Source organism: Hibiscus syriacus, unplaced genomic scaffold (genome assembly GCF_006381635.1).
Source record: "Hibiscus syriacus cultivar Baekdansim isolate YM2019G1 unplaced genomic scaffold, ASM638163v2 tig00005459_pilon, whole genome shotgun sequence".
NCBI classification, from domain to species: domain Eukaryota; kingdom Viridiplantae; phylum Streptophyta; class Magnoliopsida; order Malvales; family Malvaceae; genus Hibiscus; species Hibiscus syriacus.
The window spans coordinates 1011866-1030561 of NW_024062058.1; the positions used below are offsets into that span (position 1 = coordinate 1011866).

At 34.7% G+C, this 18696-nt stretch overlaps 3 protein-coding genes and 1 pseudogene across 4 annotated transcripts; 2 read left to right on the forward strand and 2 right to left on the reverse strand.

Moving 5' to 3' along the window:
• Window positions 1-338: 338 nt before the first annotated feature.
• LOC120199566 lies at window positions 339-3222 on the reverse strand. Of its 2 annotated transcripts, XM_039200606.1 has the most exons (3): window positions 1886-3222; window positions 1640-1702; window positions 339-1426 (listed from the first exon to the last, which is right to left on the reverse strand). In XM_039200606.1, exons 1-3 carry the CDS (start codon window positions 3057-3059, stop codon window positions 411-413), a joined length of 2253 nt encoding a protein of 750 aa, XP_039056537.1. In that variant the 5' UTR covers window positions 3060-3222; the 3' UTR covers window positions 339-410. The 2 variants fall into 2 exon arrangements, with proteins under 2 accessions (XP_039056537.1, XP_039056536.1); XM_039200605.1 differs by lacking the exon at window positions 1640-1702 and having other exon boundaries at window positions 342-1426; window positions 1823-3221.
• Window positions 3223-3800: 578 nt separating this feature from the next.
• On the forward strand, window positions 3801-4954 carry LOC120199408 (actin-related protein 2/3 complex subunit 5A-like). Its single transcript, XM_039200500.1, has 4 exons — window positions 3801-4040; window positions 4139-4205; window positions 4300-4400; window positions 4722-4954. The coding sequence occupies exons 1-4, from the start codon at window positions 3943-3945 to the stop codon at window positions 4855-4857; spliced, it is 402 nt and encodes a 133-aa protein (XP_039056431.1). The 5' UTR covers window positions 3801-3942; the 3' UTR covers window positions 4858-4954.
• An 884-nt stretch (window positions 4955-5838) lies between these two features.
• Window positions 5839-7887, reverse strand: LOC120199570 (homeobox-leucine zipper protein HAT3-like). The gene is made up of 4 exons (XM_039200614.1): window positions 7578-7887; window positions 6972-7276; window positions 6807-6886; window positions 5839-6328 (listed from the first exon to the last, which is right to left on the reverse strand). Exons 1-4 carry the CDS (start codon window positions 7729-7731, stop codon window positions 5977-5979), a joined length of 891 nt encoding a protein of 296 aa, XP_039056545.1. The 5' UTR covers window positions 7732-7887; the 3' UTR covers window positions 5839-5976.
• Window positions 7888-16750: 8863 nt separating this feature from the next.
• LOC120199439 lies at window positions 16751-18199 on the forward strand (annotated as a pseudogene).
• The last annotated feature ends 497 nt before the right edge of the window (window positions 18200-18696 follow it).

Sequence of the window (18696 nt, forward strand, 5' to 3'; positions counted from 1 at the left end):
AGAACTACTTTGCCTAGTTAGGATGACAATAAATGACAGTTTTTTTCAAATGCAAACTGTTCATCCAAAGAAATACAGACACAGGTGGCAAGCATCGCCGAGTTTGCCACACATCCATCCCTTCCAATTCCAAGCAAATACTGGAAAGTTTAACTTTCCAACCCAAAGCATGTTGATCGATACATGTTTAGGGCTATATATCTGCCTCAAACCAATCCATCAAATCAAAGGAAATTCAAAAGGCTGAAAAAGTAAAAAGCTAAATCCAGCTTTTAAATGAACTATCCAAAGCATGTTCTATAACCATTGAACAAGGTTCTGCAGAAACCTGAATTCAAGTAGATAAGAAAATAAAGAATCCTCAATTTCAGTATAGCGATTACCCTCTTCTCAGAAATTTACAGCTACTTTCACCTGAAATAGTTACCAGTGATGTTGAGCCCTCTTGGTGTATCCACTGATGTTGCTCTCTGAAGCCTAATCTGCTCTCTGAACTTGGCTATGAACTCACCGGCCTTCCTATCGACCTCAGATCCCGCTATACTGAAAATCCCGGACATGGTTTCTTCATCTGAGTTTACTTGAAAATCGTCACTCTCTCTCTCCGAGTCTTCTCCTGGCTCTGCAGCGGGATTCTCTGGAAGATGTATTTCTTTTTTTTGGTTTTCAGTGGATATAAGCTTAGGCATATGAGATTCACCTCCAAGGTTCTGCCTGTTTAACCCAATGGTGAAATTATTACGGCCTTCAATTTTTGGCTCACTTTCACCTGTGTAAGCCTCTTTGTTTTCATCGGAACCCATTCTCGACTTTCCCTTTGTATAATCTTCTTGCCTTTCCTCCACATCCTTTGCACAAGTGGTATAGACACTAGCTCTGGAAGTCCTAAAGGTCCGAACTGACTTTCCTCTCGAGGATGCTTTAGAGGGTGCTGCAGGCTTTGCATCAAAGTTTAAGGAACCAGAAATCTGCTCTCTACTACCTAATGACTCGTCCTTTTTTCTGTTACATAATTCCTTCAATTCATCCTTGAAGCATTTCTTTGCAGGGGTCCCCAACATCGAGCCATCACCATACTGCCGAGAATATGATGCATTCACTGAAGCTTTATTACTCATTGGTTTCAGTACCGATGGTGAAGTAGGCGGAAGAGACTGATGGGGACTCCTTTCCTTCACCAATTCACTCATTTTGGACTTTGGTGATTCTGAAGAACTGGAATGTGAGGGAGACAGGTTACTTGGTGACTGCGACTGTGAACTAACTTGGGAAGAGAACGAAACTGTGGATCGTAGAGACCGTGATTTGAGAGATTCAAATTGTGTTTCATCAACTGATAGAGGCCTGAAATGAGAAGGGCGAGTGACATTACAATGAATTCTCTCTCTCATTCTTCCAGATCTCGAACGCCAAGGAATCGGGGAACCTAATATATCACTCTTATTAGACTCCCCCTTTGAATTTTCAGAACCGAAATCCCCAAATTCTCTACCTATATTCTTATTAGAACTATCAGGCCAATCCTTCATTTGTGAACCAAACGATTCACTTGATCCATTGTCATATCCTTCATAGGTGACATTACTATGAACTCCCTCTCTCATTCTCCCTGATCTTGAACACGGAGGAACCAGGGAACCTAAAACATCACTCTCATCAAATTTCTCCAAATTTTCAGAACCTAAATCACCAAATGCCCTACCTCTACTCTTATTAGAACCAGAAGATTCACTTGATCCATTGTCAAATCCTTCATATGTGACATTACGATGAACTCTCTCTTTCATTCTTACATATCTTGAGCGCTGAGGGATTGAGGAACCTAAAACATCACTCTCATTAAACTTCTCCAAATTTTCAGAACCCAAATTACCAAATCCTCTACCTCCACTCTTATTAGAACTATCCGACGAATCCTTCATTTGTGAACCTGAAGATTCACTTGATCCATGGCTATATCCTTCATATGTGACATTACTGTGAACTCTCACTCTCGTTCTTCCAGATCTCAAACGCTGAGAATTTGAGGAACCTAAAACATCAGCCTCATTAGATATCTCCAAATTTTCCGAGCCCAAATCATATAATCCCTTACCTCTACTCTTATTGGAACTAGCTGACGAATCATTCATTTGAGAACCAGAAGATTCACTTGAGCAATTGTAGGATCCTTGATACGTGACATTACTATGAACTCTCTCACCCCTCCTTCCAGATCTCGGCGTCCGAGTAATCGGGAAATGTAAAACATCACACTCATTTAACTTCCCATTCAAATTTTCAGAAGCAAAACCACTAAATCCCCTATCTCTACACTCATTAGAACCTTGTGACGAATCCTTCATATGTGAACCAGAAGGTTTGCTTGATCCATTCCCAAATTCAGGATTAGCCCGCCTTGCAACCCTGGATCTTAAACTCCTAACAGGCAACCCCAAAGGTTTATAATCTACAGAAGAACTTGACTCACCATACTTTTCAAGACCACAATTTGGTTGAGCCAACACAACCGTGGGTTCCCCTTGAAAATACTTAGAACTCCAAGCTTGAACAACATTTTCCTCGTAAGAGTTTTCAAAGCCACCGTTTTTAACATTAAAATCCCCAGCATTACACTGTCCACTATAGTACATCGAATTACTAAAACCGTCTTCAAAAACAGATGAAACATGGAACATCCCAGAAACATACGACTGGGTATCATCAAGATTACCATTATCAACACTTCTACGACAAAACAGACCATAAGAAACAGCAATGCCGATGAACATAAGGTGAAGAAGCTCCCAAAACTTGTTGAATATTGTTTGGTTCACGAAATCTGGAGCTTGGGAAGGGAACGATGGGATTGCAATGAGAAAGAAAGCGAAAAACAACATCTTACCAGCAAAACGTACGTAGTTATTGCTGTAATTGTTCCTGCACATGCTGCTGTTAGCCATTTTTGTGGAGGGTCTAGTTGTAAAGCGAGGATGCGAATCTGCCATTGATGAAGAACAGATGTTCCTCACCTTCTTTACTTCTGCTTTCTTTGTCGTCGTTAGGGTTTCGTTTCCCATTTTGGAGTTAAAAATGGGGGAAATTGAATGATTAAAAAAATGAAAAATAAAAACAATATTGATTGATTGAAGAAAGGAAGACTTTGAAACCAAGGAAAATAGTTTGGTTTACAAAGAGAGTAAAGTTAGAGAGAGGGAGCAGATTTCAAAAGTATGATTATTGTAATAAGGGTAAACTATATGGTTTATCATTTATCGTTTTTCTTGCACCTATTTTAGTCACTCAAATATAAAAATTTCTAATTCGGTCCCCTCAGAACATGTGTATAATAAGCTAGTAAATTTGGTTACCCAAAAAATATACATACTACTTTAGAATTTGAAACTCACATAAATATCATTTATTAAAATATTTAACATCTATTTTTTGTGTTATTATTTTAAAAAAAAAATCTTTTTTTATTTTTTCATGTTTGGTTGTTCGTTTTATTTGAGCTATTCATCTTCTTTGAATCGAATATTTTAATCAAGCTATTAAATATTCAACTTTTAATTTCATTTTAGTTCAAAGTAATTTTCTAAAAAAATATTTTTAATTCAATTTATATTTATGATTTTATTAAGGACTAAACAAGCTATTTTTATAAAGTTCTATTATTAAATTAAAATGTTTTAAATTTAGGTGACCAAAATAGGAGTGGAAAGAGAGTTGAGTGATGATATATGTGGTTTACCCTTGTAATAATTGCCCTTGTCCGTTGTAGTAAACGATCAAACTGACCTCTCCATTTTCGCTCCACAATGGGTGGAAAAAATCAAAACCGTTGCTTTTCTTGGTCAAAAAGACCTTAAACGTCGCCGTATAGATGGAAAAGGACTTTCCCGGGATTTTTTTTTTGTTTGGTGAGATTTATTGATCAGAGGAGTAAGTGAATTAGCGATTATGGCTGAAGCAGAGAAGCCTGTGGAACCTGGAAGCGCAGAGAACATACTAACGAAAATCGAGAATAAATCTGGGAAGATCGAGAACCTAATTAAACAGTAAGAATTTCTAATCCGAAATCAAGTGTCCCGTTTAAAATTTGGAAAATGAATAGATATAACCCCAATTGTGTAGGATTGATTTGATCCTATCTCAGGTTTAAACCCGCTGAAGCTCTTCAAACTGCACTCGAGGACTCTCCTCCCCAAGACGAGCGCTGCAAGGTTCGGTACCAAAAAGGAAAACATTTTTTTTCAATTTCTTTTATTTAATTATAGGAGTAGTTAAACTTTTGGTTTTGGATTTTGGCATTTGCAGTCTGCGAATTGGACAGTTGTGCATAAAGCGTTAATGGCTGTAAAAGATGTTGAAGGAATGCTCCTTTCTTTAGATCCCAAGTACTACGATATTCTTATGAAGTGAGTCTCTCTTTTGCAGATCACTTTTATACGTTGAATTAATCCTCCATTGGATTATGTTGTCATGTGATTTTCCTCTTTTACTATGTATACTGATTAACAGTTTGATCGTAAACCATGTTAGTTTGTAAAGGATGATGCAAATGACAGACTTGCTTTCTGATTGATTCAACAGATATAGTACTAGATTCTTCCTATAGTTGAATATTGTCTGATGAATTGTTCTAGCTCTGGGAAAATATTTGCTTTCCTTACAGGCACCTCCTCTTTAGTTTGCACATTCGTGAATCGATAACGACGATGATTGTTATGTTCTTCAAGGTACGTATATAGAGGCTTGTCAACCGGAGATCCCGCAACCTGTGATAGATGCCTTAAGATTCATGAGAAGCTGACAGAAAAAGTTGGTTTTGGATGCATACTTCGTTCTCTTGCAGACACTGTGAATACAGTTTGACTCCAATTGGCACTTCTTCCCTTGGCATTTTCTCCTCATGACTGCACGTCTGAGAAACAAATTTTGTTCCATGCCTGCAATTGTCACTCCAGTTTTAAAGCCTGATCAAATTGAAGAATGATTAGAGAGACTATAATTTATAATAAATTAACAAGTATATAGATCTTGTTACTCATTGATTGTAATGAACTTGCAAGAAAAACAGCTTCCTGAGGGACTTGAAATCCTTATGTTGCTGTGTTTGAGCCTATTGGAAACTTCTGCTGTCAAAGTGTTATTCTGTTTATACTTGTGGGCTCAAATGGGATCTTACCTTTTCAGGGTAACATCTCACAGAAGAGCCCGAAGTGTTCAATTTTGGGGCTTAAAGGAGTACTTCTGATATTATATTTTCTGGCCGTGTGAATCATTTCGTTTGCTGGGTACTCTTAAACTCTCTCTTTCGAATGTCAAAACTTGTTTGCATGAAACAAGACCAAAATCAAAAGGCAGTGATGCACAGTACTCATTTAGTGGTAGATACCATCATTTCATTTCTATTTAAAGTTCAATGATGATTGATGCCGATAGCATCATTTTCCCAGAAAACTGTTGAATGCATTATACGACAGGATTAAAAAATCATTTTGGAAATTAGTTGGATTTGATTTGAGTCCTTTGAGGTTTAACTAAACCAAAACCCTTGCGGTCTTTGTTGTTGCCAAAAAGAGTTGACAGAACCATAGAAAGCAGCTGGAAATGAGAATCTGACCAAAGTTTCATTGGACAACAATTCACATGGAAAAAGCTTACCAATAAGTTCATAAAAGGGTTAATAAAACAAAATCTTATCCTTCCATATCTTTATTATTCCTTCATTAGAATCTGTTGATGTTAACCCCATCCTTCCATTTCTGCTTCTCACCTGTCTTTCAAGAAAACACATCACAATAATATTAACCGAAAGAGATTCAGATTCTTATCTCCTACTTCCTTATCTTCTTCCCCTGCTTACCGATAAACATAAGCATCTATCACTACTCCACCCTTTGCATCCCCTTTTCATAGTCCAAAAAGAAACAGGACTTTAATAAAAATGGTACCCTAATCAGTACCCACCAGCATTGTTCATAGATGTGACTATGATCTAGATGCAGAGGCAGGATTAAAGGGTACCCTAATCTGCATTGCTGCCCAAGGACTAACAGGCAACGGCTGTTGTTGGTTCGGAACGGCCGAAGAGGGGGCTGGGGTGGAGGAGGCCGCTACGGTAGAGGATGACATCGGCGACCAAGAAGAAACTGCCACGCGCTCACAAGACGGGCACATAGTGAGGGTAGTGGGAGGGTTCATGTGCATGTAGAGCTGTGGGGATAATTTTAATGCTCTAAGATCTTGCACTTCCTTCTGCAATCTCCTATTGTCCTCGGTCAGATTCTCGCAACATCTCTTGAGATCGTCACAGTCAACTTCCGTCTGCTTCAACTTTGTCCTGCACCAATTGAATTCCATGCATTTGAGAGATTTTATTCCAGATTTTGTTTCATGGGGGTCCCCTAGCTCTCCCTATAGACATCTATTTACATACCAAAACAACCACAAAAAGTAACACCAGATAACAATAACCCAGCAAATATTTTTGCCATTTTCTTTGCTTAAACCAGTTCTCTAGAATTGCAGGGATCTCTGTTATTTACATTTAATGACCAAACTCAGAGCCTACTGAATCTAAAGATTTACTTTTGTAGATAGCTTTAGCCTTTAAGTTGCTCATTAATCACTTAGCCATTAAATCTAAGAGATGAGTTAAACGTATAACACTTAAAGCAACAGCAGAATCCCTTAAAAAGTTTTTCTTGAGCCGAAAAGGACACCTCCTAATCAAAGCCATTAATAGAGGGGTCTATCAAGGATTCAAAAATGGTTAACTGCACTTTCACAATATCCCCAAAATACCCTTGACGACTCACCTGGCCCTTCTGTTCTGGAACCAAACCTCCACTTGCCTAGGCCTGAGATTCAATTCTTTTGCCAGTGCCAACTTTTGTTTCTACACAAGATCAACATTTTCCCCATCAAGACCAAAGTACGAAACAACCCCTAAAAAGAAATTCTATTGAAAAGAAGCCACTGACCGGATTAAGGGTGCTGTGTTCCTTGAAGGTCTCTTCGAGCAACAAGGACTGTTCCTTGCAAAGCCTGAGTTTCTTTCTGGAAGCATCCCCGGCGGCACCATTTTCATCATCGCTAGCCTGGGAGCAAGATGGTCTCTCGGCCTCGGTTTCATCACCCACGTCATCTCTTTCGTTCCTCTTTCCACTTATGCTAGAAATGGTGCTGTTCGGCGACGACACGACGCCCTCCTCCTCGCAATCGACAGTTCTGACAGCCCGGTTTACATCAATTCCTCGAAGAAATGACCTCGTATACAAGTGTCGATCTGCATGCATATTCATGAGTCATAATAATATTCATTTCATCAACCACAAAACGCTGTCTAGTATTGAAGTTCAAAGTTTACTTGTGAATATGCAAAGGACGTGCAACGTAAAGATGGTAAGGCATTACAAACGTCAGATCTGAATACGAGATTTATGATTTAATGTTTCTAAAAGCTGGGGAAAATGTAAAAACTTTGGTCATAAAACCATGTCATAAACAGTAGCAAACTGTTTCAAATAGTGTTTCCTTCAAAGTCGACCGTTTTACAAACACGAAGGTGTAAAGGTACAAGGAGATACCATAAGACGGAAACAGCTCATTCCAAGTGTTCCTGGGCTGAAGATTTTGCATGCGTGGTGAATCTAAAGGCATGAGATTTAACTTCAAAGAAGGCTGATTTTGAGCACATCCCAAGCTCAAGCTCAACCCCAAACCGTCATCTTTATCACCCATATCTCTCCTTCTTTCAAAAGCAACAAAAAAATAAAAACAAAAAACTCAACTTTCCTGAGTAAAACCAATCAAAGTTCTAACCTTTTTAACCTCCTCCCCCCCCCCCTTCTTTTGCTTCTGTGTTTGGATTATGAGAAAACGCAAAACGTAAGAAAAGAAGGGTAGAAAATGACTTGAGCTTTAGCAGCTAGAGGTGGTCTTTAACAACAGCCTTTTGGTTTTGGGGCAGCAGAACACTGTAAGGATGGGACTTTATGTAGAGATATAACAGAGCCAGGGAAAGAGACAGATGGGTATAGATTCAATCATGACTTGTGTCAGTGACCGTATTGGCTCAATCATCATTATATATGGCTTTTCTCTTCCTTCCACTTGCATGACTGAACTCAACCTTGGTTACCATGGTTCAGATTTAACCGTTACAAAAGGGTAAAAAAGTACCTGTAAGCTGTAACAGAGATATTTTTATTAATGTTAAGTCCTTTTAACCGCGGTTAAGTTTTTGTCCGGAGGGTTTTTCTATTTTTTCTTCTCTGTTCATTATTACTATTCAGGCGTCCTTTAAAAAGCGGCTTTTTCGCTCGTCGACCGTTGACTAATTGGACAGGTAAAGCTTCTACAAACCCCCACACGCTGGAGCCACACGCGTTAAATAAATAAATAACCAGATCATTAAGGTAATCATTTGCGAGGCAATGTCCTCAACCTTTGAATGCAATCAAGTACCCCGTTTAGGGCTAATTTCTTGAGGTTTGTATAAACTGTTACCATTGATCGTATCACCCGAAAAAACCAAAACTATGAGAAACACTATGCAGAACTTATGTTTCAATCTGCAGAAATGTTTAGTATTTTTTTAAAAGTAGTATTATCAAGTTGAAGATTGATTTTCAGTGTGTAATGTGATGTTAGTCCCAAAGTCCAGCACCTAACGAATCTTGTAAAAAATCTGAAACATGTGTGCCATCACATGCAGGGTTGGCTTCTTTTTGAATCCCTTGCAAGCCTTGATTCTCATCGAAAGAGGATCCCTCCAACTTCCACTAATCAGTTACATTTGTGAGATGTATATAAATTATCAATAATTAAAAAATATTTTGAATTAATATTAGCTTATAACTACTTTAACAAAATCTTAAACTTTGCCATGAAAGCTTGTTATTTGATAATGTGGAAGCTTCGTTTAATTTTTTTTTTAGCGCTGGCTTGGCATAGGGTAAACTTTGAGTGAGTTTGGGGTTAGAGAATGCCGAAAGGGATTGAAAAGAAGGATAAGATTGGGGGTGGGTTTTGAGTCACGTGGGAGGCACACATGAGTTCACGTGCATGGCCATGTGGGTATCTAGCCACGTGGCGATACGTGGTCCCAAGATGGCTCTCGTGCGTGTCACTTTTGCCTCTACACGACCAGACCAGACACCCACTTGTCCACTACAGTCATTGGATACCTCTCTCTTTCCGGGATTTTATGTTTCTCCAACTCAGCTTTCGATACTTCACGCGCCATTCTCATTCCCAGCTCTCCCGAGCTCAGCAAATCAGAGATTTTTTCCAACAATTTAAATGTTTTGTCTTAATTAATCTGAATCTACTAACATGTACATTTAATTTTGATGATTTAATCTCTTAAAAATAAATTTTTGTATACAAAAAAACTCAAAAGACGTTTAAACAATATCAAATTATATACCACTTAAATCAACTTCTACTGATAAATAGAGATTTAGATACATCAGTTAGTCCCGATATATAAAAGAATATGTGTAAATTTAGATTTGAAATTAATAACGTGGATTGTAGATTTTAGTGAATATTAGATTCTAAAATAAATAAAATATATTTAAACAAATCATTTATAATTTATTATTAAAATAAATAAAATATTTTTAACCAAATCATTTATAATTTGTTGAAAAATAATACTCCTACCAGATGAAACTTGAAAGTAATTAATTGACTTATAAATTAATGTCAATATAACTTTTACTATAATGAAACTGTAATTGATATCAAATTTTGATTCTATTGGTGTATGAAAGTGTAAAACTTCTTTTTGATAATATGGGGTAATTACAAGTAGGGATGAACATATGATTTTATATTAGGGACGAACTTTTAAAATCTTAAGAAATGACGAATTTATAAAATTTTAGTATGCCAAAAAAGAAATTTTTAAAAGAAAATACATATAAAAATAAAAAATACATGATGATTTAAAATTTCAAGGGGACGACTAGCCTACCCGCTTTCTCGGTCCGCCCTTAATTACAAGGTAGTATATGTTTAAATTTTTTCAACTTATTAATATTTCACACTCATACCCGCGTTAACCACTTAGGACACCTATTTAAGTTTTTTATTATCTTCTATGTTGAACGGTATAGGACAAGTCTGTTGCATACATGTGTTACTATGGACGATCATTTCATGTGTAGGCGTTTTTGACGCGTATTATATGTGTATATTCTTTATGTGTGATTTTTCTCATGTTTCTAAACTGTAAATGGAAATATCGTCCGATATTTAAAATGTGTATGTGCTTGGGTTTTTCAGACAAAATTTAAAAGGATTGCTAATGAATTTGAATGACTAAACAATATTAAGACGTCGAAATATACATTGAGAGTAAACGGAAATTTGTCGTTGTTACATTATATTAAGGTATAATTTTTAGATATTTTAGATCCGAATAATTATATTTATAAAATATACATGCGTTAAATAATGAAATCTTTATTACATGATTATGGGATATAATATAAGGTGGTCGATAATGAGATGAGCTCAAGTTGTGGGGGAGGGGAACTTAGCACAATGATTCGAGAATGAGGGAGATTGTCGTTTATATGATTAAGTTTACCTCACGTGTGCAAGCTATAGCTGTTCCACGTGTGTTTCCTGGCCACCGTGGATTCCACCACCAGCCGACACTTCCCCACCGTGCACCGTCCCGGCGGGGTCCCTCCACGTGATTTCGTCCCAACTCTAATCCTTAACAATCTCCTGGATTCACCGTCACATCATTAAACATGCTTAAATATATCATTAGACTAGTTAATCAACACTTAAAATTTAATACGACTATATATATTTTCTCCTGGGCCAGGGCTGTTGGTGCCGGTTCAAAGATCATTATAATTCTCGAAACTCAGTGGTGAGGGCATGGCAATTATTATGTTTGTTAGCAGCATATAGGCAATGATGAAGACATTCAAATTTCTACTTTTATCCTTTTCACCTGTTCTTCTTAGCATTATATCATCATGATTAAGATTCTTCCTCTTTGGGCACGTAATGCAAAAGTTTTTTCTGTTTTATACATATTTTCCTGTTAAGGTTAAAAATTCCACTAATTATTTGAAAATTTTAAGGGTATACTGTATAAATATATAGTCACTGTTTTTTTAGCATGTTTGCATTTTGACTATTGAACTTTTAAAAATTATAATATAATCATTAAATTTTTAATTCGTTAACAATCGTTATCTTTACATGCCGTTAATCAATATTGATGTGACATATTAGTGACATATTAGTCACTAATTATCTATACATATTTTCCTTTAGACGTTGTTTCGGTTATTGTTATCATCACTAAGCACAACATATACCATATTCAAGAACTTCATCACCAATTTCACAATATTTAAAAAAAAAATTAAACCCTTCACATTCTTTTGTATTTAATTGAGCTCAACAAGTAATTGAAAAATCTTTTTCAAAAAATAAATTACATCGAAGGTTAAGTGAATTGTTTGTCCACCGTTTAGTGGGAAATTTGTTTATTTATTAAACGAATAAGCATGAATAAGATTTTATGTTCGTTTAATTAAACAAACGAACACGAACAAAAGGCTTGTTTATTTATTTACATTCGTGAACGTTCGATATTATGTTCATTTATATTCTCCAGACCCGTTCGAAATATAAAGACTTAATTAACCTTAAATTCATTAGTATTTTGAACTCAATTAATTGTAAACCCAAGTAAAGAGTGCTCAAATCAATTAAAGAAAATATTAATCCTAAAATCATTTGAAAAGAAAAAAATATATTCTCAAATATAAACTCAATTAATTTTATGTTCGTTTGTTTATGTTCGTTTACGTTCGTTTGTTGCGTTCGTTCATTTATGTTCGTTATCATTTAAACGAACGAATATGAACAAGTTAAATTTCTTAATGAACGAACACAAACAAAAAAATTCATTCGTTTAGTTGTTTATGTATGTTCGCTTGTTCGGTTAAAGTTAAACGAACAAACATAAACATACCCTCATTCGTGTCCAATCAATTCATTTACATGCCTAGTAAAACCCCAACATTTTAAGTATAGCCAACAATAAATGAAGTCTACAAAACAATTTTATATGAAGGTTAAATTGTAAATTTATCCTTAAATTATTATGAAGGTTAAATTGTAAATTTATCCTTAAATTATTTTAGACTAAAATACTCTTAAAACAATTTTTGTAGAACCCCAACATTTCTGTCGTTGAATAAAAATATTTTATATGAAGGTTAAATTGTAAATTTATCCTTAAATTATTTTAGATTTACAAAAAAGTCTACAATTAGAATTTTATATGAAGTTCAGGGGTTAAAATAAAATTAAACCCTTTCATTAAACATGTTTATCTTTTAAATTTTATAAAAAATTATATAAATTTAATGAATTTAAATTTTATAAAGAAATATATTTAAAAAATAGTAAAATTTTATTTTCTATGATATATTTATTTGAATATTTAGAATTCAACTCGTTAAAAAAATATATAATAAGGACAATATGATAAAATATACATTCTAATAATCTTTTATTCATTTAACCAAATACTATAATCTTACATTCATGCTAAACAAACCAAACACAACAATGCAACATTCTCAATAATGTATAAAATAATGTTACATTTCGATAATCCTATTACCGAAGATAATACTATATTCTATGAATTAAACGCACGCTTATAGTGTTTAAATGGAGGAAGAGATATGATTAACTTTATAAATAATATAAAAATGCAGAGGCATGTGCAGTCCGCCACGTGTGAAGGATGTTGGGCATGACACGTGGTCATGCTTTTGTTATTGAGAACTGTCAACTCGTTCCATTCCCACGAGACACCTCAATCATTGGGGTACCCTTAACCCTATAAATTACCATTCAACCATTTCCATTGTTTTATTATTTAATAATTAAAATCATTGTTAAATTGAATTATATGATCTTTTAAATACACTTCCGTATTATAAGTTATATATTATATTAATATGTAATTTTAGAAGATATATTTGATTAAGAAAAATAATATATATATTTTTTAAAATAATTAATAAAATTAACTGATTTATTTTAATAAGTATAAAAGAAACATATAAAAACCAAAATATAAATATAAATATTGTTATTTGCTGTAATAAAATATTTTAAATGTAACAATTCTAAAATTTGAAAAGATACATATAATAAAAAAGGAATAATTAATAATGCGAGCCATTTAAAGTCACGTGTTAAAAAAGGAATATAATTAAGACCAAAATCTGTCGAGCAAACAATCATTCATAATGTTTAAGCTCCAACTTGGTAGCATTTTGGTTCACAAATAATAATAATAATATAATTTGTAATGAAGGGAAGATAAAAGTAAAATTTGGAGCCTGCCGATGCCAGCTTAAGGTAACATCAGTAATGATGGGATATTTTTTTTGTCACATTTTAATTATAACATGTTTGTGTATTTAATTGTTATAGAATCCTCAAAGCTCAACAATGGCTGCTAAGCTTCAATCATTAGTAGATACGTGAGAAGAGGGAGATCCAAGTAGAATATGAATACGATGACTCAAAAAGCCCATGGTACAACACACTGACTATAATGGATTTTTTTATCCTCTCGATTTTAAGATTTTGTTTTGATAAATTTAGGTCGAACGCATCGTATATTTAACTTTGGTGAGTGAGTCTCTCAATAGGATATTTTTTGTATACATAATAATTCAAACTCGAAAACTTACTTAAACGATATCAAACTGTTTACCACTTAAATCAATCATACGATTTATTATAATGTAATTCTTGACTTCATTTTATCTGCAAAACCAGACACTACGTTTTGTTGGCTACATTAAAGAAGAAGATGACCACTAACATTTGGTTAGTTTAATGATAATATTATTACATTTTTAAAATAAAATTAAAAATTTGAATTTGAATTTAAAAATATAATAAATTATATTAATACATTATTCTTATAAATTAAGATATATAATATTCGATTTTAATTAATTAATTAATTAATTTGATATTAATGATTAAAAAAATCAAAAATTTTTTTTGTAAGATCTCTAAACTTCTCTTCAACTCCAATTATAGAATTTTTCTCAGGTCCGTACCCGACCAACTCATAATACTCATTTTTTAATTTAAAAAAAATATAATATTAAATTATATAAAATACATTTAAATTATCTAACTGGCCCAAGTCGCCCGGCAGAAAAAATTTAAATCCAAACCTTGACCGGGCCCGACTACTGACCCAGAAAACTCACCCTAGGTCTAATTACAGGCTTTCAAGTTGGCTTAGTGTAAAAATAAGTGTTGAAACAATACATTAAGTTAATTTTACATATCTAACATTTTTTTTATTTGTTTTGAATAATGGCAATTGAATTTCATTAATAAAAATGAAGGGATAAAAATTACAACACATCTAAAGGGAAAATTGGAGCAGTAGTCACAAAAAACTCATACATAAAATTGAAAAATTAAGCTCAAAGATACGAAGAGAATTAAATATTCCAAACATCAAAACAATCCAGTAACCTTCATAAAACTCCTTATCTCTGTCGAGCGAGACGTTTTACGATGTAATAAAAGAACAGTGAGCGAATGAAACAGTTTGGCAGACTGCTCGCTATACAATTCTGATTGTATAGACAGACGACCATTTGCAAAAGAGGGGATCTGACAATACGTGATTATCGACAAGCCAAGCAAAACAAATGCCGTGGGGATATTTGTAGAAACACCAACACGACCGCATAAGTATGCGGAAAACTTGTCGAAAACCATAAGGAACGTGCCACAAGAGCAGAGAAAAAAGTGTGCCAGAAGAACAGCGAAAATGTATCACAATGACATATTTTATTTTAAAAGTGAAAAAGACTCAAGAAAAAAAAACAAAGACATAATATGAAAAAGAACAAGAAAAATAAAAATCACCAACTATTGGCAACCAATATTAAGATTGGTGCCACCGTCGGCTAAATAAAAAACAAAAGAAGAAAAGAAGACAACATCAGAATATTGAAAGAGAAAATTAAGTTAATGATTTAAATTTTTAGATAGACTTTTATTATTAAAAATAGGTATTTAATATTTACGACGTTATACATTTAGGTGTATATATAGTAACAATCATTATTTGCACGAGTTTGACATATAAAATTGTATTTTTTTTTCTAAAAATACTTAAAATTATTTTTTTAAACCCATTTTTTTTTTAAAAAATCTCAAAAAATCATAATTTCAATCCTCTTATCATCATAGATCGCCACCAATCAATTAAAATCCTAATGGCACACGACCACCCAAACAACTAATGATCGAACACTCATGCTTCAAGTGACGGTTTGAAAAATGCATCCTCTTTTTGGTGGGATTTTAATTTCCTTTGCATACTTCTCGAAATAGTGCTGCATTTTTTTCCTTTGCATTTTGTACCGAATGTACCAAGAACAGTGCTAAGGCATCCTCTTCTGGTGGCATTTAAATTTTCGTTTGGGCTTTCTGAGCTCTTTATTCAAGAATTGGGTCCACGCGAACACCTTTTGAGAAACCGTTATGCGCTTTTTCATTTATGCTTAATACCGATTATACGAAGAAAGAAGACCACGTTTTCCTTTGCGTTTCTCTGGCGCGGCGGTATCCATTTATTATGGAAGGCAACATCTATTTCTCATTTCCCCTACTGTGCGTTGAAATTAAAATGTAAAAACCTCTTAAGTTATTTACATAAATCGTACCATGTTTGCAGTTTCTCATATGTGTTCACATCAGTTTCGAAATATAAGTTGCAAAACTACGCTTGTAATCTCAAAATTTTTCACAAATGTTTCGTTTAACATCTCAGATTACTCAACGAAAATTTCTATCAATCCATTTTTTAGGCTTCAGGGTTTTTAAAATAACAATAACTCCATATTTGGTACAAATTTATTGATTTTATGGGGTTTTTTTACATTAATTAGTACCTCGCGTCCTGTGGAACGCGAGTTCCATCTGAATCGTGGGATTTTATTCGATTTAAAGCGTCGTGCCTTTTCAATCCTGGGAAAAGCGAGGTCCATGATGTGAAAAGCTTCGGTACGGGTGCGAGGCTTCTTATAAATCCCCACCCATTTTGCAAAGTTTCCTAAACCACTTTCAAAGCAAAATGAAAAAAATGTTTTTTAATATTGCCGAATTTCCGATAGAAATGTTAACAAAGATTCTACTTCATGTTGCTTCTAACTTCGTCCTTGATTTCGTCAACGCACAGTTGAGTTGCAAGAGTTTTTATAGAACTGCCGATCAGGATTACATTTTTTAGAATGTTTTCATGAAAATTATTAGCATCATGCCGTATTTTCAACCCGAAAAGATGATTCACCAGAGATGCCTTCATGCTAACAACCCTCAAGTTTTATATAGAGAAGGTATGTTTAATTTTTTTAGTGGAACAAATTTAAACTTCGATCTACATTTATTGAAGCAAGCGGTCGATGGAGGTTACACCCTCTCCATATATGTTTATAGCCTTATTTTAGTTTGTTATGGGTGCGAATCAAGGGATGAAGAACTTCGAATCGTTAGAGCTCTTGATCTTTCGAAAATAAATTTACTTATTCTTCGTCCGGAGATGAATCAATTTCTACATATACAGTCGTCGCATCGTCACCACATTGCCTTCCCAAAACAAATTGAAGACTTCAGTTATCCTAATATAATATTGCCATTTTTGAACGAGTGGAAAAAAATGGGAACGTGGGGAGATTGGCGGAGGATAGTGGTAGTAACCGTCATTACCTAAAGGAGGAGAACATAAAAACAAAGATGACACGAGTCAGATTTTCAGATAAAAAACATCAGACCAAAATCCTTCAAACAGAGAAGAGAAGGCGCCTTTCCCTCGTGCAGTTTCATTAGGGCAATGGAAGGGAAGCGAGTAGAGATGAGTCAGATAAGGAAAGGGCCATGGAAGGCCGAAGAAGACCAGGTACTAATCAATCATGTCAGGAAATACGGCCCCCGAGACTGGAGCTCCATTCGATCCAAAGGCTTTCTGCAACGAACCGGCAAATCTTGTCGTCTTCGTTGGGTTAACAAACTTAGACCTAACTTGAAGAAGTTAGTAAACCCCTACTACCCTCTCTTACTTTAATTTTCCACTACTTATTTGTAATTCGCGTGCAATTCTTTGTTTGAATATTTTTAGTGGGTGTAAGTTCACAGCAGACGAAGAAAGGGTGGTGATAGAATTGCAGGCATAGTTTGGGAACAAATGGGCTAAAATTGCTACGTTTTTGTCTGAGAGGACTGATAATGACGTCAATAATTTTTGGAGCAGTAGGCAGAAGAAACTGGTTAGGATTTTGCAGAATTCGGGGACAATCTCTTCTTCCTCCTCCAGGTCACTCAAAGTAAAAAAGGAAATTATTGGCGTTCATGATGTTCCTGTATGGAGGTAAACCTACTCCAATCTCTTCAATTTCCAGGGTTTCTAGGATTATCTAAATCCCTTTGTCATTTGCTGATTAATATTCCATACAATGCGTTTGATTAGTTGACTCAAAGAAAACTCTGTAATCTTTCTTAGGAAAATTCTGTTCACTTACACTAATGAGTGTCGTCAATTCGTCATGGTTTCTTCTGTAACAACAGAGAATCTTGAGTGGTTTAGATGTTAAAGTTTAATCCTTTTGTTATGGTTATGTTGTTTTTTTGGGTCGAATTCAAGGCTCCGAAGTTGAGCTCATCAATGGAGGAATTATCATACTCCAAGGACAATCTTGCTCATCATCCTACCTTGACAACTCTCAGCCGACTATTAAACTGGATGCAAACATTGCTCAGCTTGAGCTTATGTCTCGAAGGAAAATCCCATATGCCGAGGCTCAAGCTCAGGCCTTCTTCCATCAAATCCAGCAGCCCCAACCGTACATCACATTACCACTGGAAAGCCAGGACCTTTTGGCTAAATTCGAGGACCCTTACTTTTCTCAAGTGTTTGCTCCTATGGATGAACTTGACGGTGGAAATTTAAACGTGGAGCAGACATTTCTTGAACCGGTGACAAGCGGTGGGTTTGGTTCAAAGGAAGAAACTGAGAACCCCATGACCCCGGATGCCTTCTTCGATGATTTCCCAGCTGACATGTTTGATCAAATGGAGCCGCTGCCTAGTCCATCACATTAATCCTAGCTAGGGCAAAGGATATTTGACTTTTGTTTAACGTTTCTGCAATTACAGTGCTGACTTGTTTCTTGTATTTTATTTGCTGTTCCATTCATGTGCTGAAGTTGCAAAGTCACATATCAAGTGTTTGGTACTTGAAATCAAATAAAATTAGTATTTTTTGAACACTTTAAGTGATTTTATTGATTAAACATATTTTGTTCTCTGTGGGGGTTTTGGTTCAAACATTTATGTTTGCGAGTGTATACATATTATCAATAATTAAGAAATATTATAAACATATGTTACCTTATAATTCTACGTATTATTAAAAAATGACATTTTTAGACTGAAAAAGAAGAAGCAACACATCATCGCTGAAGTACCACAAATAGTATGAATTCTGGAAGAAGATCAATACTTTTATAGATTATCTATGATTTGTATTAATTTTAGGTTCATGTCATTTTGATTTGAAATCAAGGAATATTATTGTTAATTGTTGTTTTTTTTTTACATTTTTCTTTT

Coding starts and splice junctions, on each gene's coding strand:
- LOC120199408 (XM_039200500.1), top strand. CDS start 3,943: ATGGCTGAAGCAGAGAAGCCTGTGGAACCTGGAAGCGCAGAGAACATA. Junction 4,206..4,299: donor CCCAAGACGAGCGCTGCAAG/GTTCGGTACCAA, acceptor TGGCATTTGCAG/TCTGCGAATTGGACAGTTGT. Junction 4,401..4,721: donor TACTACGATATTCTTATGAA/GTGAGTCTCTCT, acceptor ATGTTCTTCAAG/GTACGTATATAGAGGCTTGT.
- LOC120199570 (XM_039200614.1), bottom strand. CDS start 7,731: ATGGGTGATAAAGATGACGGTTTGGGGTTGAGCTTGAGCTTGGGATGT. Junction 7,277..7,577: donor TGAGCTGTTTCCGTCTTATG/GTATCTCCTTGT, acceptor ATATGCATGCAG/ATCGACACTTGTATACGAGG. Junction 6,887..6,971: donor AACACAGCACCCTTAATCCG/GTCAGTGGCTTC, acceptor GATCTTGTGTAG/AAACAAAAGTTGGCACTGGC.
- LOC120199566 (XM_039200606.1), bottom strand. CDS start 3,059: ATGGGAAACGAAACCCTAACGACGACAAAGAAAGCAGAAGTAAAGAAG. Junction 1,703..1,885: donor TAGTTCTAATAAGAGTGGAG/GTAGAGGATTTG, acceptor ATAAGAGTAGAG/GTAGGGCATTTGGTGATTTA. Junction 1,427..1,639: donor TGATGAGAGTGATGTTTTAG/GTTCCCTGGTTC, acceptor GTGATATATTAG/GTTCCCCGATTCCTTGGCGT.